This window comes from Sugiyamaella lignohabitans, chromosome B (genome assembly GCF_001640025.1).
Source record: "Sugiyamaella lignohabitans strain CBS 10342 chromosome B, complete sequence".
Lineage (NCBI taxonomy): Eukaryota > Fungi > Ascomycota > Dipodascomycetes > Dipodascales > Trichomonascaceae > Sugiyamaella > Sugiyamaella lignohabitans.
Genome location: NC_031674.1, coordinates 4,178,490 through 4,200,621, shown reverse-complemented (window position 1 = coordinate 4,200,621; position 22,132 = coordinate 4,178,490). Strand labels below are relative to the sequence as shown.

General features: G+C 41.0%; 7 protein-coding genes across 7 annotated transcripts; 1 reads left to right on the top strand and 6 right to left on the bottom strand.

Moving 5' to 3' along the window:
- Positions 1 to 450: 450 nt before the first annotated feature.
- On the bottom strand, positions 451 to 6,426 carry CDC39 (CCR4-NOT core subunit CDC39; the record flags this gene model as incomplete). The annotated part of the gene is made up of 1 exon (XM_018880443.1): positions 451 to 6,426. One exon carries the CDS (start codon positions 6,424 to 6,426, stop codon positions 451 to 453), a length of 5,976 nt encoding a protein of 1,991 aa, XP_018738262.1.
- A 1,593-nt stretch (positions 6,427 to 8,019) lies between these two features.
- On the top strand, positions 8,020 to 9,636 carry NMD3 (ribosome-binding protein NMD3; the record flags this gene model as incomplete). The annotated part of the gene is made up of 1 exon (XM_018880442.1): positions 8,020 to 9,636. One exon carries the CDS (start codon positions 8,020 to 8,022, stop codon positions 9,634 to 9,636), a length of 1,617 nt encoding a protein of 538 aa, XP_018738261.1.
- Positions 9,637 to 9,703: 67 nt separating this feature from the next.
- On the bottom strand, positions 9,704 to 10,924 carry FRE2 (Fre2p; the record flags this gene model as incomplete). The annotated part of the gene is made up of 1 exon (XM_018880441.1): positions 9,704 to 10,924. One exon carries the CDS (start codon positions 10,922 to 10,924, stop codon positions 9,704 to 9,706), a length of 1,221 nt encoding a protein of 406 aa, XP_018738260.1.
- A 2,164-nt stretch (positions 10,925 to 13,088) lies between these two features.
- On the bottom strand, positions 13,089 to 13,850 carry GCN4 (amino acid starvation-responsive transcription factor GCN4; the record flags this gene model as incomplete). The annotated part of the gene is made up of 1 exon (XM_018880440.1): positions 13,089 to 13,850. One exon carries the CDS (start codon positions 13,848 to 13,850, stop codon positions 13,089 to 13,091), a length of 762 nt encoding a protein of 253 aa, XP_018738259.1.
- Positions 13,851 to 15,211: 1,361 nt separating this feature from the next.
- Positions 15,212 to 16,456, bottom strand: DRN1 (Drn1p; the record flags this gene model as incomplete). The annotated part of the gene is made up of 1 exon (XM_018880439.1): positions 15,212 to 16,456. One exon carries the CDS (start codon positions 16,454 to 16,456, stop codon positions 15,212 to 15,214), a length of 1,245 nt encoding a protein of 414 aa, XP_018738258.1.
- A 506-nt stretch (positions 16,457 to 16,962) lies between these two features.
- Positions 16,963 to 17,886, bottom strand: AWJ20_3424 (uncharacterized protein; the record flags this gene model as incomplete). The annotated part of the gene is made up of 1 exon (XM_018880438.1): positions 16,963 to 17,886. The coding sequence occupies one exon, from the start codon at positions 17,884 to 17,886 to the stop codon at positions 16,963 to 16,965; it is 924 nt and encodes a 307-aa protein (XP_018738257.1).
- Positions 17,887 to 19,193: 1,307 nt separating this feature from the next.
- On the bottom strand, positions 19,194 to 21,830 carry AWJ20_3423 (uncharacterized protein; the record flags this gene model as incomplete). The annotated part of the gene is made up of 1 exon (XM_018880437.1): positions 19,194 to 21,830. The coding sequence occupies one exon, from the start codon at positions 21,828 to 21,830 to the stop codon at positions 19,194 to 19,196; it is 2,637 nt and encodes an 878-aa protein (XP_018738256.1).
- Between the last annotated feature and the right edge of the window lie 302 nt (positions 21,831 to 22,132).

Here is a 22,132-nt window from a genome sequence, read left to right as displayed (position 1 = left end):
CACGTATATTAAGATGTCAGGCTGAATGTCGAAATATCCCAGATGATAGGCGCAGATCTATATCTTAACGAGGAGAGCACACAAGCAGACGCAGCTATAGCCTTATCTCTAACACTAAATTTGATGATAAGCCCTACATAGGGCCAATGAGCGTACTGGAAATAGGATGCCGAACTGATTTTCTTGAAATCTCATTTAAAACACAATAGAAGTTCACATCATAAAATCAAGTTAGCAATAAAAATTCAATTCAAGTCATAAATCTATATATATATATATATAATAAAATAGTAGTACACATATCTCATTTTTGTTAAATCATTTCAAAGACAAAGATATAGTTAGTTTTCTTAAGGTTCATAAAGTTTCAAACCTATGACCATTGGGCATCATATCATTCCATCGTAAACAAAACAAAAAAAACATCAACTTCCATATCGCGAACGGACCTTAGCCCTCAACTATAGTTTCCGATACTATTGGGACACCAGTAGTATTTGGGCTGTTGTTCGAGTTGGAATTGCTAATATGGCTATACAGCGATGCAAACATCCGTTCAATCTGTATCAGCATGTTAGTGCAGTTCTTCAGACCTTTCCTTGAGTTCGCCTCTTTCTCATTAATACTTACCTCTGGGGTAATTCTGGTAAACGGAAGATCCCAGAATTTATAGTTTGAATTTTTCAATAATTCAGTGAATGTGATCATCAAGCCCCAAGGGTGGGGTCGATTGCAAATAATACGCTCAAGAAGGACACGCGTAATCAAATGTTGGACAGTCTGTTTATCATCTCCCAGAGCCTGGGTTCCATAATTTCCAAATAAGGAGAGAATAACACAACTGAAAAAATGAGTATGGGCATTTGGGTATCTCAATTGATTAGCAATGGCCTCGCATAAGAAATACCTTCCCTCTGTGTCCAATTCTTTCATTAGTTGTGCTAGTAGTTGCAAATGCGCTGAGTCACGATTGAAGTGTGCTGTGTCATCGTCGCCGCCAATAAGCTTGTCACTTTTATCATTTTTGGCCTTAATCTTTCCCGAGCCAGCTGTTTCTTGGTTGCTCCGAACAGCTTGAACTCCTAGATATAAAACCAAGGCATTCAAAGCAGGGTAGTTCGTAGAAACTGAATTGAACCCTAGTCCAACCTCATGGCTCGCCTTAGTCTTGAAGCCTCCTGCAAGGGCCTTTGCTAATGCTTGAGATGGGTTTTTTAAATAAGCACCAATAAGCTTTTTGAGACCAAACTTCTGTAAATCTAATTCTGGGTCAATGGCAAGTATAGGGGACTCCTTTATCTCTGGTAGCTTATCAACCTTTAACCCTTGAGTTAGAGGATCTGGTAGCTGAATATTTTCTGGAAATGCAGAGAGTACCAAATTCCTCAACTGCACAAAGTTCAGGGGAATACTGTTACACAAGCTGTAGTGGTTTTCAATCAAGAATTCCGGGTGATCATGAAGAAGAACCAGGAATATTCTAAGTGTGCCCTTGTACATGACAGCAATAGGCTCTGGAAAATCTTTTCCCTCAATATAACAGCCTTCAAATTTAACAAGAGCTCCTAAAAGATTTGCAAGGTACGCCCACCCTTTTTTACCAGGAATCTCCATCAACTTTGGCAAAAAGAATCGGTGTGATATGAGAGTCATCCATGCAAAGCTGAATCCTGGAAATGCTAATGGCTGTAAGCTATTAAGTGCATCCGCAATCAGCAGGTGGACTTCATGCTTAAACTCCTCCGAATCCTCTTTTAGTTCAGTTAGTTCATAAAGTAGGGTCGAAAATAATCTGAAATATGGTCTCCCATTAAAATTTTCCAATTCAGTTTCATGATCAGCAGCAAGATTGAGAAGAATAACTGATGTGATAATCTTAGCATATTCTACTCTACGACTCATCTCCATCTTCTTACTCGTCTCTATAATTGTCACGAAAAGTTTTGCTAGAGAGTCCACGGCCAAAAACGCTTCAGAACCAGTAGACTTTTTATAGCTATCAACAGAAATTTCAACAGCAGATCTAATCAATGTGTACAGCAACTCGCTATCGTTCAAAATTCCCTGTTTCGATAGCTCGTAGACAAAAATATGAAGAGATCTCTCAGTGCTACTGGGGTGTTGGGCCAATCTCGACCATTCAGCAAAAATGTATCCCATCTGCTCCTTGAGCGATATAGCGCTAGCACCCTTATTTGCTTCATCTTTGCCATTATCCTCGTCAGATTTTTCTGAGACTTCGGCTGGCTGTTGTTCTTTCAAGATGCTTTTAGGCTTTGCTTCCTCTAAACAGTTCAACAAATCCACGGCAATACTGTTTGGTGGTTCTTCCTTCGCTAGTACCTCTAATGCTTCCAGACTTCCAGTAAAATCGGTTCTCAAGCATATTGGATCATTAGATAGTACAACTTCTTTGATCAAGCCAGCGGCAAAAGATATAGCCGATGGGATTTTCGCCAAGACTTGTTTGGCGAGATTCGCATCGATTTCACTTACAGTGATAAGCTTAGCCTTGATTAACGTAACCATCACAGCAACGTTATACTTTCTTTCGTCATCTGAATAAATAAGCCAGAGAACAACTTCCTTCGCAGTAGCTGATGACATTTGACAAAGCTTGTCAAGTAAGAAGCATAAAACCTCTCTTCCCAATTGGGAATCTGTTAACATAAATAACGTACTGACAGTCATTTGAGATGTTTTCAAAATAATATCATCTCTAAACGAGCTGCGACTGGTGACTGTGAGGATTTGGGATATCAGAACTGAAATTCTATGATCAGGTGTCAATTGAGTGATTGAAACTTCACTGGATTCCTTGATAAGCTTTTCTAAAGAATCAATTGCATTCTGAATTTGCATAATCAATTGGTCAAACAAAGCTGGTGAAGTTCCATTGGGGGCCATAACAGCCTGTCCCTTTAAAGAGGCATTTCCAGGATATGGAGACTCGTCAAGCAAAACTTGAGTTTGTTGACTTTGGTTTTGAACCTGTATTGACTGTCTTGTGTCAGGGGCTTGCCGTGTATCAACACCATACTCAACAGCAGGTCTGTATTTTCCAAAGTTTTCATATATAGCGAACTGTTGGGGAAGGAGCCCACCAGGTTTAAGGCGGAAGGGATCAGGCAACTGTAATGGATATCTTGAATTAAGTTGAGGGTCAACAAAAGGTTGATTGGTATGTGACTCACGATGGCGTTTTCGACTGAAATAGGCCTGACCCAATACCTCTTCAATCTGAGCATACGATTTCTCCACAGCAGCATCCTCAACAATAGAACAGATTATGTCGACATTGTCATTTACTGCCAAAACAACCTGTTCTAACAAAACAGTGTAATCAGCATAACCATTGGAGACCATCATGCTGCGGAGATTTGTTACAAGTGTTTCACGAACAGGTTCCTTACAGGTAACCAAAGATATGCTCCCAGCTAAAACGCGAACAACGTTCTTCGCGGCAATACGAAGCTTTTGCTCATCTTCTTCTAAAGCAAAATCTTTCGTGATCAACTCACGGGCCGCCAAAGAAGCAATCGTGGACGACCTTTCGACAACGTGTGGAAGAACTTCCCTAATAGACTTGTCAATCGCAAGCGAAAATATCTGTTTCAATGTTGGATGAGTAACGAATCCTGTGTTACCAACAAGCGCAAGCTGATTAATAATAGAAGAATAAACAGAGAGTTCGTTCTCCATATTACTAGTATTTCCATTATTCGGGAGATTGAGATTCGGTCTTGGTAAGTTAGCAACCCCAGTAACAGGACCCAAATGCTCATTTCCCTGAATTCGTAAGCTGTCCAATTCTTGAGCCAAGTTCGCACTTTGAGCATCATGGAGTTCGGTCTCGCTAGGCCTGTTGCGAACGATGGTGGAAGCAACAACAGTATTAATGTCCAGATCCAGTTGATTGCAGAGAACTTCAATCTCAAACTTCAAGTTCAGCTTTAATTCAGCATATTGATAGAGCTCCGAAAGAACGTGCATTAGCCCCATTAGCCAAGGATTTGGAGGTAGAAATACCGTCGAAGAAGAAGCTCGCTCCAATGTTTTGCATACGAATGGCAAGACAACAGCTAGTTTTCCCAAATCATATCCTTCAATCAAAAGCTTCTTGAACGCAACATTTTTATGGAGAATAGGACGATCCCGGGCTAACGTCATACTACCCAACCAGTGACCAAGGTTTTTGAGTTGAGTACGCTTGTCCGATGATGAAATAGTATCGGGAGAATTGAGTAGCTGGGTGATATGAAAGTATGTTATCTTCAGACAGTGCAACTCTAACTCCCTGTTGCCGATATGACGCAGCATATCTATGTATAAGGCATGGTAATTAGGCTCTTGCTTCGATCGCTGTCCGACTATGTAAGACGCAAACCAAGCATAATACCGGCGTTCCAAGAGACTAGCGAGTTCGTTTGATTTGGAAGCCACATTGTTCTGAGCAATATTATTCACAATGAAGAGTACTTTATCGCTTACTCCCTCAGAGGGTTCTTCTTGGTGCGAGTTGTCAATGGGAACTACTGCACTCACAGATCTAAAGTCACCAGGTCCAAGCTCAGTTTCTTCTAATTGATGATTCTGGCTAGCGACCTCTGCATTCTGACCCCTATCAACTATATCTTTGATCTGCTGATAAAATTGCTGCTGAGAAACTAAACCAGGGATATCAAGTAAAATCGTGCAATATTTGGGAAATTCATGTAGTCTTTGTCTAAACTCAAACAACGCTTGTAATCCAAACCTAAACATGTTGGAGTCCGTAGGCTGCTTGAGAGATTCCAAAATAAATCTCAATGCAATAGACAAGGGAAGGCCCTCAATTAGTTGAAAGTATACAAGTGAGCCAAATAAAACTGCAGTGGTAGCCAAAGCGCTCAACGGATATTCCGGGAAAAAACGATATTCATCAAATAATGAATGGACCATGCAAGCAAAAACATCTTGGTCCAATGGGTCGTCTGACTTCTTCAGTCTTTGAAGCATGGTAATAATATCACGAATCTCGATCTTTTGTTCATACATTTTTTGATAATAGAGCTTCATTTCTCTTTCAACTTCCGGTGGGAATGAATTAATATCACCATGTGCCAGAATAGCGTCATCGTGACCCTGGCCAAAATTAATAAGCTTGGGATATGACTGCAGGCATTGGATTTGAATAGCCTTCAATTTCTCTATTCTGTCTGCAGGAATCTCTACGCTTGAAACAAAGTTTAAGGCAGCAGCCACTGATCTCAAATTGAGACCTGTAGGTGGACTCCCTGCTACTTGAGGCTGAGTATATTCAACAGTAGCCTTAGCTTCCAGAAAGTCTAATAGAGAAATTACAAATGGATACTCAGGTGGGTCAGAGGAATTAGATCCTATTGCACGTATTTTTTCTAGAGACTTCTTCAAAAATGTATCAAATAGAACAAGATTTTGTTTGTCTGCCTGGGTAGCTAGCTCTAAACCAAAATTATAGTGGTTCAAATAAAGCAACTCCTCTAAAATTTCTGCATCCTGTGCTAAAGAAAGAATATGATTGATCATGCCTGAGTCGCGCTCGAATATTTCAACTAATGAATCAAAGAAAAAGTTCTTGTCAACCTTTGCAAGCTGGACAAACACAAGTTGACGGGAGGCGTGGCCAGCGAAAAAAAGTTCAAAGAAATTTCCAATAACACGATCTAATAACGGATGCCACGGCTTCGGAATAGTAATACCACCTAAGAAAAAAATTTCAGGAATAGCCTTGGCAAACCTGTCAAGAAATGACCTAGCTGAGGCAACAGCAGGATCTTCCTCCCTGCAAATCGCATCTAAAGACAGAACAATAAGATGCCTATAATTCAATGGATGACTCTCCAAATTGTTCGCAATTGACTGGACATGAGGCGGCGACTGAGCAAAATCACTGGCCTCAATGACCTTCCTCAAGCCATATACTGACAAATTGAGATGCTTTTGTTGATCACTTGCATGTACCAAGATATCCACTTGGTTTTGCAAAATGGACCACTTCCTTCCGAAAAATGTTGCTACTGCTTTATTTTCCTCGTTGTTTTTTGTGAAGGGTCCGGATAAACCACCGATTGCCGCAACAACATTAGTCAACGACACAGGGCTGGAAATTCTCAGTTCTAAATTTTTTTGTGATGATGATGGTGGGGCAGAGGGCGGCTGCTCTAATAATGCAAACACTGCTTCCCAGTCCAACGATTCTACGGCTCCAGTATCGGCATCTGCAATTGCTTGGCCAATTTCTAGACCTGGCCATTCATTGTGACCTGCCACTGCGGCTAATAATCCTGAAATAGACTGACTAGTAGTGCTTACTTTCTTTGATTCAATCAAGGATTTGAGCTTGGCCCTGTCCAGGTGGCCATCTCTGATGCTCGGTTGAACAATGTCCACCAAAGATGAGTCCATTGTAATTTGAGTTATAACGAATCGCTGTCTAATTGCTGTATTCACAATTTCTTGCTTTACGGGATAAGACTGGAATTTTTCGGCTATAATTCGAAAACTTTTCTGGGACAGATCGGGGTTATATTGACAATCCTGAACCAGGGTAAGAAAAGTGTCGAAATATAAGTCAATTTGGTGCGAGGCTAATAACCTAGTTAGTAATCTATCATCTCTTTGAAGCATCAATATGAAGCAAGTTTCAATTCTTACTCACCCTGTGAACCAAACTCTTTGTTACCAAACTTGTCAATCTCAATGCTCAGAACAGTTCTTTCAAAACCGTCCAAATTAAAATATGCACTGAATTGTGCTAAACTGAGCTCGTGGGGGGCTAAGAGAACTGACTCGAAACTATTGTTCTTAGTGAATCTATCTGCCAACAATGGATCGTGTAGTAAATATCTAACAATCCTAGCCACTAAGTCTATCTCAGCTTTCGCGTCGTCCGTTTCAGGGACCCTCCTTGTGAAAATAGTATTCTTATGCTTGGATAGAAGATTGTAAAGGATCTTTCCATAAAGAGCAAAATCTTTTTCGCAAAGTTGCTTTATTTGCTGTGAAATTTCAATGCAACGATCTGGACCACAGGTGCTCAGTTGCGCTACAAAAATTGAAATTTGAGCTAAAGTAATTTCTTGTCCTTCTACTTCACGTTCCTCCTTACTCTGAACCAACCACTCTTTGCCCGTAGGCTTCTTCGCGATTGATGAAGTTATTGGTGATATGCTAAAAGAATTCAATCTAAATGTTAGTCGATCCAATTGATACACTGTCATCGTAACTATTCTCTTACTTTTTTCAGTGTGCTATTTGTTGTAAACCAATCGACGATAATCGATTATGAACAACGATATAAAGTTTAAAAACTTCGTTGACGTTTCTCAATCTGAAGAGAGCAACCAATCAACAAGCTTCTAGCAGCTGCAATGAAATCCAAAATTCTTCACGCAACGCCGGCAAAAATACTAAGCAAGTTAATTTCCAATTTCACATTTCCTGACCTAAGGAGTCCCCTCAGATCAAGTACTGACTGTCTTTCAGTTAGGCTTTCGCCACGTCCAACTAGCACATAATGTCAACCATGGCAGCACTAATCTCACAAACTTACCTATCTCGTTGCTTAAGCTTTCAATAAATGAACCCCACTCTAGCAATCGAAGGCCACTAATATTTGTCGTTTGTATACTAACGATACGCTCTTCAATGTTTGCCAGATACTTGTATTTTGATCTCTTCTAGGTGTTACGTTCTGTATGGTAGTATGTAGAAGCTTTCGAGCTACTTGGTGGAGAAAACTGTTTTGATGGTTGACACACACATCATAATGGCCCATGGGTTGGGATATTCAATAAACTGAAGCTTTTGCTCAGCATAAGGCTGTCTCTGCGGTAAGGATTAAAATACTCACGTGACTATTCTTGATTGAAAACCTTTCCCCTATCTGGGTAAGGAGTCTCCAAAATAATTATATTTTTTTTAGTTCAGATCAGATTTCAAACTGAGGTCCTACTATTACAACCCGCGTTCTAACTGATATCCTGTTCTCATACAATCATGAGTTTTGGTTTTCAAAATCCAGTTGACCCTAATCAGGGTCAAGAAAACCAACTCTTCATTCACACCCCAGCCACTGTACTATGTTGTAACTGTGGCCAACCTATGGATGGTACTAAGGGACTTGTTATGTGCTATGACTGTATTAGACTAACTTGTGACATTACTCAAGAAATTCCAAGAGAAGCAAATGTCAACTTTTGTAGAAATTGCGAACGATTCTTGCAACCACCTAGTCAATGGGTGGCTGCTCAGCTCGAGTCAAGAGAACTATTAGCATTACTACTACGTCGTCTGAAAGGTCTTCAAAAAACCCGTCTGGTGGATGCGAGATTCATTTGGACTGAACCCCACTCTAGACGTATCAAAGTGAAACTCACTGTTCAAGGTGAAGCTATGGCGAATGTTATCATTCAGCAAAGTTTAGAAGTTGAGTATGTTGTCATCGCAACACAATGTCCCGACTGTGCTAAGCAGTTCACTGTCAATACATGGAGGGCTGCAGTTCAAATTCGCCAGAAAGTTACACATAAACGTACGTTCTTCTATTTGGAACAGCTAATTTTAAAGCACAATGCACATATGGATACAGTATCCATAAAAGAATCACGAGATGGCATCGATTTTTATTATCAACACAAAAATCATGCTGTGAAGATGTTAGACTTTCTAAGTGCAGTGAGCCCGATGAAATATAAGAGATCGGAGGAACTTATTTCCCAAGACACCCATACAGGTAAAAGTTCTTATAAGTTCACTTTTTCGGTTGAGTTGGTACCAATTTGTAGGGATGACCTTGTCATCATTCCACGAAAGATTGCTCAGTCTATGGGAAACATATCCCAAGTGGTCATTTGTTCTAGAGTTACAAATTCAGTGCAGTTCCTTGATCCAAATACTCTTCAAAAAGCTGATATTAGTTCTGCTGTGTATTGGCGGGAGCCGTTCCTTAGCTTATCTGAAGGTTCACAGTTAATCGAGTTTATTGTACTGGATATCGAACCTCTTGGTCCTACTCGCGGCAAATATGCGTTGGCCGACGTTGTTGTCGCTAGGACTGTTGATTTGGGTCAAAATACGCAAACATTTACTATCCGAACTCATCTGGGTGGCCTATTACACCCTGGTGATCATGCTTTAGGTTACTATTTGGTCAATGCTAACTTCAACAATGCCCATTGGGACGAACTCAGTAGGAGATCTGAAACACCAGATGTTGTGCTGGTTAAAAAATTCTATCCTAAGAGAACAAAGTCGTCAAAGAGGAACTGGAAGCTCCGTCGTATGGCAAAGGAGTACAATGAGCAGGAAGATGGTTCAAGAATCGCTCAAGCCGAATTTGAACGTGTGGAAAGGGATTATGAGATGTTCTTGCAAGAGCTCGAAGAAGATGAAGAACTGCGTTCTACAGTTAACTTGTATAAAAAGCCGAATTCACAACAGCAGGCCCAAACAAAGGTGCGGGATGTTAACATGGGCGATGCTGACGGTACTGATAGAATTAGCAATTCTGATAATAGTGATGATGAGGGAGCTGATGAAGGACCCACAATTAATGTTGACGAACTATTGGATGATTTGGAAGGCATGACATTGGAAGATTCAGAGATGAATTAAGCTACTGAACTGATCATATATTTGCATATACTAAATTTATAGAGTTTTTTGGGCGTTAAACGAGAATCTACCAGCAAAATGCTTCTTCATAATAGTCGATACGTGCATTAGCAGATTGAATATTGTCAGCAACTGAGCATCTCATAACGTCATTTAGGGGGCCCGGTCCACAAACCACGAAAGCGAGGGAACCTCGAGCTTTGGATATTTCGTTAGCAACCAAGTCCTTTAGATCGGGGCGGCTGTGGTTTCTTGTAGCTCGCTCATGAACCCATGTGTTGCCTCTATGCTCCACTAGACTCAGACTGGCTGAAATTACTGAGGATTTCCTTGACAACCCATTCGCTGGGCCGAAAGAAGTGGGTCCTAGTTGATATTCAATCTCAGGAGTACTTGGAGTAGTTTTTCCAGGACGTTCCCCTTTTTCTATCGAAAAGAACTGTGTTGGGACATCCTGTTCTTCATGTTCATGTCTTTCGGAGGTAAGGTAGATATGCTGCTGAATCCTTTCGTCCGACGTCAGGTGTGCTATATAGTCGCCAAACCATTGAGAGAAACTATCATCTGAAGTAGTCCAGATGAAGAGGATATTCTGTTTTCGTTCCGGCGATTTCACTAACTCAGCAGCATAGGGGTAGACCCCAGTAATTCCAATTCCACCGGCAACCAGAATTAACGTATTGTAATGGTGCAAATGATGGCGGTCTCCGTATGGTCCATCCAGCAATACTGGTATGGTACGGAGCATATTTGAAGGCTGGCGCAGAATGTATTCGCTCATTGATTTGGTTATGCCCTCTTTGATTCTCGCAAAAATTATAACTTTACCTTCATCCTCTTTTAACGGTGACGAAACCAAAGAAAATGGGTGAGATTGCCAGGAATTTTGAAGAGGCAGCAGTATATGAATGAACGCATATGACCCAGGATAATATTTCCACCACCTAGAGTAAGCAATTTTAAATTCCAAGATATCCCCCGAAACGACTCTCACATCAGCTTTAGACGTGATGCCGGAAACTATAATTCTAAGAAATCTTGCCAAATAATCAAATGCCCAAATTGCCATCATAGCGTATACGTACTGGATGCCTTTAATTTGAACCTTGACATGAAAATATATGGCAGGTACTATGACGGCCGCCAAAATTATGTGAATGAACAAAAACGTCTCATAACCACGGGATCGAAAAAAATGCACAGCTTGAAGCGATGCAAAAAACATCAAAATTCCAGCTGCGACTCCCCAGACCATCCATCCATCCTGCCAAGAGGAAATATAAAACATGGTTGTTTTCGTATTGATTGTTTCGGCAGCAGCATGCACTACACAATTAAATAGGATTGTTCTTGCTATCCATTTATGAAACACATTGAAATCACTAAGTGTCCATCCAGTAAACCATATCAAAAAATTGTTTCTTCCTCCGAAAAGTATTAACAGGCAAAACTCGGAAAGCATAAATACAGATGAGCGACTTCCTAAATATTTCGAATACTGTTCCCTTGTAGTTGGATAGAGCACATTTGGCATTACTATTGGATAATCAATGAAAAGAAGGACAATATTCAAGATAACGAAAATTAAGATAACCACACTCTGGAACCTTGTAGGGATAACAAACGTTACTGGACCGATGAACTTTGGTTGTGAGTGGTGATGCGTCGCAGTAGGTGGTAAAAATAGGCGTCGCCTTATACACCTAATAAATCCTGAGTCAAGTCTTTGCAAAACTGAAGGGGTGAACTTGTAGGCAAAATTTATGACTGTCCGTAGCAAAACTACGAGCCCAAAATAACCAATAATAGCAGCCCTGCATGGGTTGTGTTAGTGTTTTTTTCAGCATAATGTATAATAAACGAGATTATAACTTACCCATAGTATTCAGTGTGTTTTCCTTGAGTTATTGCCGTTGTAGTTGCTCTAAAAGCAGGAGCAAGAACTTCGGGAGGCACAATAAATCCTTCCGTATGTAAGCCTTCTAGTTGTGATTCGGTGAGGTTTCGAGAAAGGTTTTGAACATCAGCAATGAGGGACTTGTAGTCAGCAGGATATACTTCAGGGATACACGTTCCCTCCAGTGCAGTATAGGCATCTTCTTTCTGCTTCTTGGTATTGGCAGATACTTCTATACATCCAACAACCGTTTCAAGAAAAGCTTTATTTGGGCATAAGCAGGGGGCCAAGTCATAAATGTCATAACCTTGACATCCAAAGTTATACTCCAGAGAAATAGCATAGAGGCAACCAGTTCCATACACATCGATTGCATCTGTCAACCCTGCAACAAACAGAAAAAAAATTTTGGAACTCCTTATTATCATGATACGCAATTGGACGATTTGGCCACATTTATTTAAACTGATACTCGTGAATATATATATATATATATATATAGATCTGGACTTATTTGGCCAAGTGAGAAGTTGTTGTTTCTAATACGAAATACAGGTTGTTCACGCCGTCTAGCTACATCAAGCTCGAAGATGTTTCAGATACCTTAGGCCCACCAGCCCATCTGAATAGATTTAGTTAAGGTTTGAGTTACAAGGTCGTGTTTTTAATTTAACTTTACTGCTTCGAGAGACATATATGATTATGAAATACGATTCCTCTCCGAATGGGAGGCTAATCTTGGGTGTTAGATTAGGCTACCATCGATATAAGCACTTTATTCGTCCGCTGACACAGGACAGACATGATGCTATTGATCACAAATCCTCTATAGGCTTTACAGTCATCACCCTACCAAGTGTGCCTAGATATCCTAAAACTCAGCATTCAAAGTTACCAAGAAAGTGACTTCTGTAATCAGATTGATAACATTACTAATTGATCTGAGTTTGTAACAAACATTTTCATAGAAGTGATATGCGATGTGTTTTAAGCACAAAATATCGTAAGGTCAAGGCTCCTGATACAAAGACAGAATTTACTGCTATACTGATGTCATGACAACACAACTACTACATAGGAAACCTAAGAAACTTAACGGATCCATCCGACATACAGTGATAATTTCTCTATACCATTATATGCACTGGACCCAATTATCTGTTAGGTAAGTTAAACATTTGGCTAGTGCTGGGCATTGCCTTAACATGAATGTGCAGCTATCTGGATAAAGAAGATGGCGGTGAGATCTAGACTTAACTGTGAGCTATTGCCGCCTGATTCAAGGGCATTCCATGTAGCTAACTGGTACAGTAAAATCACGGGTACCCGCTTTGCGAATATGCCTGGCCAATAGTAAAGTAAATAAAGTTTTACCTGATTAGGTACATCGGATCGATTAGATTGATAATTATATACACGGTACGACAAAACCCAATCCATCACGTATTCTACATACAGGATTTTCTAAAGGCGTAGCGTCGTGGAAAAGCATTGCTTTATCCAAAGATTAATGTTTATAGGTGAAAATCAATCTATTCAAAAGAACTTATACGAGCTAGATATTTGAGCTGGGTGGAAGGTTCTGTAGCCGGCGCAGAACATTATTTTCAGCTTCAAGCATCGAATTTCTCGATTGTAACTCAGCAACAATGGCTTCCAAATGGTCAATACGAGCATTTTTCTTGGCACGAGAGCGTCTGGCGGCCTCCGTGTTACGAGCCCTTCTAACACTGGCAGGGTCACTAGGGTTCTTTACAATGATCGGCTTCACATCAGAGGAACTGCTAATCTTCATCCGTTTATGAGACAACTCAAAAGAGTCGTCATCGCCAGCCATGACAATGGCACTACGTTTCTCACAAGTGAAACTCACCTCAATCTTTGGAACTGGAGAAGTAATATCAGCAGGCTTAAATAATGGAGACCATGGCTTTGAACCCGACTGAGATTCGGGCAAAGGAGAGGTTTTGTCAGAAGTATCGAATAACGGAGACCATTCAGACTCCGCAGAAGCAGATTTCTCATCAATATCAAACATGGTTGACGCCAACAACTTCGCATTTTGATCTAACATACGAGGAATGCTGTTGACGACAGGATTAACCATATCTGGAGTTGAGAATTCAGAAGCAACAAAAGTAGATGTACTGGACGGAGCAACAAGAGTAACAGGGGAACAAGATGACGGGGACTCTTCACAACTAACTGGAGCTGAGCAAGTCACAAAGGTATTATCATTATCATCAGGGAAAATAAGGAATTCATCACACAAAAGAGCGGGTGTATTGTCACGATTAACATCTGACAACAAACCCATTATCTCCTGGGAAGGAGACGCCGCCTTCAGCTGGAGGGGATCCAGCGCGGCGTTCCCTGGAGATTGTTTCTGTATTTCTGACGACGGAATACATTTCTGATTTGGGGTATTGAGTGAATAGGCAGGAGAAAGAATTTCTGTTCGCTGACTATTCAATACGTTTCTTGATAATAAAGAAACTGGGCTTTCAGAAGAAAGATTTAGTGAATGAGACTGGTTCAAAAAACTGTCTTCTAATTCAGCGAGATTTAACGAAGTAAACTGTGGTTGTGATGTATCTGACAAAGGTTCTAAGAAAGAGGTCCCTGGAGATAAATCCGACAGTTTTAATACGTTGACGAACGACTAAACAATGAGTAAAAGTTCAGAGATATGAACTTTTCAAGCGCGTTAAATTGAAGTTGCCTGAAGATTAACAGCAGCAACCAATAACAGCACCGAAGTATGATCACTCCTATATAGTGACTGATCGAAAATTAAAGCACTTAAGATGACTGAGTGTGATTGACTTTAAAAAGCCTGGTCTATTATAAAGTCACGCTAGACTATTTGACCAATGTAAAGGAACGAGATAAAGGAAGAGAATATTTCCAATTACGTCCTTACCTAACTACAAATCTCCCTGATTTCAGTGGGGAATGAGTAGACTATTCAATGTTGATAAACTTAATATTTCAAAAAATCCGGAAGAAAAGTGGCAGTCGCTGTGGTTTTATAATTGAGTTCGATTAGTGCCGTATCACGCACCAACTTACAATGTCGGCTCTGTTCCCGTCGATTCCTTGGCGGGGTCTGCTTATCGCTCTGTAAAATCGGTTTTGCTTGGGTAAATTTCAGGCCAGAATACACGGCGCAGACTCCTGATTAGTCACCTGCACATAAACGGTTAGAGTAACCCTCGATAATAAAATTCAATATGGACCGTTTTGCATCAATCTACACCAAATTTAGTTATATAACAAAATATAAGACTTGTCATCATTGCATATTGCTCTAATTCAAGTTCCGATCGGCATTCACGTTGACTGACTCTGTGCCACGCAAGGGTCATATCGTTAGATAAGATATCTGTGATACCATTATGTTTACAGACAGACCGATCCTGGTGTTGAAGTAGTTCAAGACTTCCTGTTCGATAAGAACGACCAGCTTGATTTTCGACTAGCGAGGAATGGCAATAGTTATTGTAGTTAAACTTCTTTCTACATTCTCGTATGTTCTTATAATACAAGTCATGTAACATCGATACATATATATCAAATATTAATACCCATTGAATGTTAATAACAATTAATAGATGATATTCGCTATTCCATACATAAATATTCCTCCAGAAGACAAAATGCGCCTAATATATTTCTCTATAATGTAAAATCGAACGTCTTGAATCTTTTTTTGAACTCGAAACAATCAGTCTGCTCTTCACTCTCTGTCTGGAAACACTGTCGCCAGTCACTCTGTTCCTCAATTCCTAAGATTATGGCCATTACACGTCTGCCAAATTGCAAATCAAATCTGTTCCGAGTGCCGATGGATGCAACAAGAGTAGAGGAATCTGGCAGAGTGAGTTTGAAATACTCCTCTTCCTCGTCATGGACTTCACGGTTCTTAAGATGAATACCGAGCTTACGACCTTCTTCTTTGAACGTTGACTCGATTAAAGGAACTCGGTTCTCTGGCACAGGAATCACCTGAGTATGAACATGTACACCGTTTTTTCGATTGATTTCAAAAGAAACATAATATAATCCATGTTCGGAGTACATCTGCTTCAATGCAATTTCATATTTCTTTTTTTCGAGAATAAATTTGTGTGAATCTCCGCCAAATGTCAATGATTTGTATGTAGGAACATGTGACATAGGGATAATTAATACATGTCCTGGGCATCCTAACTGGGATTTTGTCTGACCAGATATCAATGGTCCCTTGGCAAGCGCCAAATAGAATTCTTCTCCAATGGAGGATATTAAAGCTCTATCAATCTTAGGATTCGACAAACAAAAAAAGCAGCTCTCCGGATTGACAGACATTATCTGTGCTGTCTTTCTCTTCTTTTTGCTTCTTGTTTTATCAGACTCTCTATCAATGCTCAGACGTTCTGGGTTGTTCTCATCCCAAATATTATCAAACTCCCCCATTGGTCTTTTAGGTGGAGAGGTTACCGAGTATGGGTTGGTCGTGGAATTAGCTGGTGTTAAGGCGGTCCTATCAATAGTGACATCGATTTTGAATGCGTAGAACCATTTTTGATCTTTTGTTTGGAAATCAGCTAAACTTATAAATCTTGTAACCCTGCTCTGACTGTTGTCCACCTCTTCCCAGGAAAACGGTTGTCGTTCCCAAAAAACATTGTACCGGGGATTAGATACAAAGTGATACCTTGGTTTTAATTTCTGTGCAATACCCTTAGCGTACGATTCGTAGTTGACTCTTGTAGATCCAGGGAATCCCTCTGTTAATCGAGTAATATCAAGTGGCCAATCCGAGCCAAATAAGATATCCACTAGACCCTCAGCATCACTGTCACTGTAGGATTTTTTTCCATAACTTGAAATAGAAAGTCCGCCTGCTGTTGCAATCTTCTCACCAGGGCCAAGATACATAATATTAGGACTCAATTCGTTAGAGTCTGATGAAGATATTCTCGCCTTTATCAGCTCATGCAAGTCTGTTGAGGCTTCTGAAAAATACACAGGAATGTCTGAATCAATTTCACCCTTCAAAACACGCTGTACATCATTATCAATGGTTCTAGATGTGAAAACGTCCCCAACAAGGATGGCCAGATCAAATGGCCCAGCTCTAGATCCATTGATTTTGTTTATTTGATTCAAGATATCAACTGCGCGACCGTTGGCGGACCCAAATACAAGGCTGAATAGTACGTCAGTACAGTACACTTTTCGGGCTATATACAGTTTTCACAATATATATATTACTCACACTTTTTTCCTATTTGTTTCTGCCATCGTGGTTGTGTTCTATTTAGAAAGATTCACATTCATCTATGCAGACCCCAACTTTGTCACGTGCTACCGAGAAGTACTGTCTCTATGTGACTATGGGTTAAATTGGTTACGCTAAACAATAAACGATTTCAGATACTACTTTATTGTCCGTCGACTTCATTTGTCAGAAATGCACAGACGCGGGATATGAGCTCTTCCCTGGCCCCAGGTTCAGACTCTTGGCCAACTTCATGGGTTGCACCCTTGACAACGCCTGAGTGAGCACTCCATAATTCTGGTACGGTGGCAGATTGCCATTGTCTCACCAGCATATCTTTGTCGACCGTTCCAGGCACAAACTGATCATTCCCTGAAAAAACAACTAATAATTTACTCCGTACCTTACCAAATGTTGTGCGGTGGTCATTGGCATTCAAATCTGACGAAAAGTAATCATCACCACCTCTTACATCCATAAGTGATACCCATCGGTTAGCATTGACAGAAGTGTTAAAAAATGTTTCTGCAAACCTTTGGGGTAGTACTTCATTACCATTTCCTCGATGAACCCACTCCTTGGCAAACTTCAAATATTCTTCGTAGACGTGCCGTCCATTTAGTAATTCATAAGCTTCCCGATCCGAACATGGCGCTTGTAATATAGCTCCGTCAATTTGCGGTCTTTTTTCAAGGTCATTTGTATCAGTGCTGTATTGCTGGGTAAGATAATACATGGTTTGTTGGGTACCGGTCGAGTGGCCCATCACCACAATCTTCGCTTTGGAGCCTCCTGTTTTGCTCTTAAAATAACGAATAGCTTTTGTTATCTCCAATGCATCTCTCACCAAGGATCCAGTTCCCCAACCTGTATAAGAAGAAGTAGTGAGGATTTCCACTAAACCCCATCCATGTTTATCAAGTTCAACCGCCAGATGGCGCACGTAAGGCACTGTTGTAATACCGTCTCCTAACCCTCCAAGAAAGATAACAATCTTATCATGAGCGACCTCAAAGATATTATAATGTTCGATTGCTATTAAGTTTGAATAGTATTTGTGGACCCTGGCATTAATAGGGTATGACATTGTGTGCTGATGAGCCCAGAGTGATCAGCATATAGGAGAGTTGTCATTGCTTATCCTTATCAAATAGGTGCGGCGCACTATGAGCGGACCTAGCAACAGCCCGGGGTATCCTAAAAACGATTTTTCAGTCGTTCTCGGTCAGATAACTAGGTAACTTAACACAGGTAGCTTGCATCTTGGTTTATCATCTCTCGCATTTTGTATTCAACGACCACGTACATGGAAATGATTGCGTCTAAGTGACGTATTTTTGCTGAGCAAGATGCTCATCATGCAGGGTCGGGACCTGCAGCAAACATCAAGATTAGATCTCAAATTCCACATAAAACAATGGGGGTCCTTTTCTAACTAGAGCACAAGAGTCCCAATCAATAGTCTCCTTGTTATATAGAATCCTTAGATTTGCACCAACAGTAATGTAATGCCACATCTTAACCTAGGTTAAATTTGAATCAGGGTCAAAGGGTGGTCAAAGACTTGTTTGTATGGGGAAACCCTTGATCGAATATGTCTAAGACACTAATACTATTTTATCCTCGAGTCCAAATAGGAAACCCCAACTAGTCGAAAAGCAATAGCTGTATATCTAGTACACATTTCCTTGTTTGAACAAAGAAAAGTACCTTCTGAAGGTAAACAGCAAGCAAGTTGATTATTGCAATTCCCCAGCACTATAAAAGGGGCAGCAAGTCGAACTATTTCTGATCCTTAGCCAATTTTCGAACATATACTACCATACCATCAGAGAGCCAATTTATTTAACATGCCCAGAAACCTGAAGAATATGGCTTTGAGCCAGGACGAGGATCTTGATACCTCTCAAAGCATGTCCGGTGCTGGCACTGATGACTACGATATTATGGGCAAGGTAAGTGGTGGGGTGACCATGATGTGTTTCAGTCTCTAACTTTTCAGAAATCTGGATCCAATAGTGATTCTTACGAGGCTGGGTTTGACTCAAATCCGGATAGAAATGCTAAAATCGGTGATAAGGTTAGCGATGAGGTAGACGCAAAATTCAGGAATCAGCAGCAAAAAGAGGATAGGTGGAATGACGATGATGATAGTCAACACATTAGTGGTGGAGGATATCAACGCTCTTCTGGATATGGAGATGATATGTAATGTCCTCCTAAATCATATACAGTATGTTGCGGGTCGACATAGGATTTAGGAATCCAATTAAATTAGGAAAACCATCGAATGCTTAATACAGCTCTTTACAGAAGTCAATGAGGAATCCAGGATTGAATAAATACAGAAAAATTAGTATTTTCAGTATATAATGCAAATAAATAAGGTGGCTTCTATGAACCATTCATGAACTGAGACTCAAATAGTGATTGAAGAAGATTCGTACTATGTGCATCCATTAGGAAATTTGGATCGCTGTTGTAAACATTTCTGAATCCTTCTCCACCAAGAGGCCATTGTCCAGATCCATTGGTAGGTAGAGGCTGCGGCGGTGAGGGTGGTACTGGCTCCTCCGGATGTAGTAAAGGCTCCATCCCTTCGGGGACAAGTCTAGGCTGTCCTTGCGACAAGGGAGGTGGGTGAGCAGGTGGAACTGGTAGAAATTGTTGAACTTGGAGAGGTTGTGAATAAGCAGACACAAATGACCATTGGTAGTTTGCACTTGCAAGGATGGGCTGTCCTTCAAAGGGTCCGCTGGTCTGTATATTATGCCCAGTGGGAGGCACTGGTTGAGTAGAGTCCATGGGTAAAGGTACATGGACAATATTCAAACCATTAGGAACGTGACCACGGTCTGAGCTCTGACCCTTAGTATCCTTTTGATCCGTTGACAACTTGTCATAATTTGTAGAGAGTGTTCCATCTGCAGAATATCTGCCCGTTGATTCTAGAATCTTGACTACTTTCGTTAATGCATCACCAAGATTTCTGACAGTTACGTAACAGGGAAGGATATCTGATGCCAATGACTCTTCAAGTCTTGCCGTCGCCTGAGCTACCATTGAGACCAGGATATCTTCATTCACATGGTATCGGATAATTGGTCCAATACACAATAACTTCAATAAGAAAGCTCCCGCAGTTACGAAGATGGTGGGATAAAACACAGGACCCACCCGCACCATCCTTTGGATATCTTCGTCAAAAACAAGCATATTAAGAACGTCCAAAGCAGCTTTTTCTGCAAGAGTAACAAAATGGATGAAACCTGCTTCGAGAAGGTTTGTCGCAGATGTGCCATCTGCCGATGTTGTGTTCTCTTCGACGCTAGGAGTTGTGTCTTGAATGATGCGTAAATTCAAAAACAATTTAGCATAATGAAATGTAAGCATTAGAGGCTTCCAAGTTGAAGGCTTTAAATGAGTTGTAAGTTTACCCATCCATTCTGACAACCACTTGTCCAACTGAGTATTCCAATGCGTCATAACATGAGCTTCTACCTTATGACTTAATTCTTGTTGGTACATCATCATTAATGTGCATAGTTCAACATTGGCCGTAGCCTTCAGCTCCGAAGGATCGATGGACCGTAAAGGTTTCAAATTTCCCGACAAACCTGATAGAAACACGGGCAGATACTGGTCACGTCTATTACTCAATGCGTCTGGTGGAAGTTGGCTGGGTCTGTCATGAATGATTCGCAGCCGCTTTTCAATTATATAAGTTACCAACCCAATCGCACCCAGCATCGATCTGGTCTGATCTTCGAATCGATAGTTTTGAGGGTCTTTCGGGAGCAAATAACCGAACATTTCACTTGCTACAAGACTCGCCCGGAAACCGAGCTCGCCACCGATCCATGCTCCAGCAATAATAAGAGCCAATATATCGTCTAGCAATGGCTGAATATCATGCTGGCTATTTGCATTTGAGTCAAGTAAGTCGATCCGTGGTCTATCCATTTTCTCAGCCAGAGTTTCAAATTCTTTACGGAAAACCCTATGTCTGTTTCGATAAGATGGATGGTAGAGGGATGCCACAGCGAGAACGGAAGCAAACAGCAGAGGAGATCTCTGCCTGACAGAAGAATCAAAGTATACGACGTAGTTCAAAACCAGTACAGGCAGATAGCGAGAGATGTTGGTACTGAAGAACATTAGACACTCGTCAGCTTCAGAGGCATTGATCAAACCGCGGTCAATCAAGTCTCGGCCCGGTGCTTCAGGAGTCAGCTTTATCCTCTTGGCAGGCAGACTGGGTGGCTCCTCATCTTGGTAGTCGATGGGCCCAGGTGAAGGGGGGCCCCCAGTATTGTTGTTAAGTTCAGATAATAGTTCTTTAGCCGTTCCGCCCGGCTTTCGGTCCCTCTTGCGCCATATGACGGGATTGTTCTTCAACACAACTGGTGACGATAAAGTGCTGGTGGAGACAGATGAAGCGGGAGACTGAGGAATCGAGGTACCATTACCCAGACTAGCAGAGCTACTATGCCTTTTCTGCAAAGACACTGCTGTTTCCTGAGCATGTACAGGCGGTAGGCTATGTTCAGGAGGAACCGCAGGAGGATAACTAGCTTCGATTTTTCCAATCAGTCGATCCAACAAATCCTCAACTCTTGATAACCTCGAGGAGAATTCTTCAAAATGTTGTCGTTCCTCAGATCTCCCTTCTACTTTACAAACTACGCCTTGTAATCTGCATCTATCACATGTCCGTGGTTCAGCAGTCGATGAAAACTGACATTTAAGCTTACTGTACCGGCAATTGACACAGGCCAAGGGCCTTTTTTTCTGAGAAACTTGCTTCTTTGAGGAATCTTCTCCAGCATTGTTTGAATAGGTTCCCGTGGTCAATTTGCTGTTATTATTGTTGGCAGCACTCCACTGAGGAGTTGAGGGGGGTGGCGGTAGCGGAGTGTAGTGTGGGTCGTCAGTACTGGCATGACCAGGAATGCTACTACGATCCACTTCTTGCTTTATGTCGTGAAACACAAACCCCTGCTGCCTTGGTATACTATTTGCACCAGCCATTTCAGCGGTGGTCATGAGAAATTTCAGATCTGGACGTTACACGAAAGCCAGATCTTATTATCAAACCTCGTACACAAGCTGTAAACAACAGTCCTCACTCTAGGGGTTAATTCCGTTATAACCACAATATCGTTCGTTTACCAAGGAAGAAGAAAAACAATTATAATATGACTTGTTGCAACAAAGACTAGTAAGGTCGCTTTTGAAAACAGTCCGTGGTGATTCTTAAGTACATTATTTCAAGAGCTTGCAAATGCTGGCAATGGTCTATATACGTCTTGCAGGAGACACAATCAGACAGA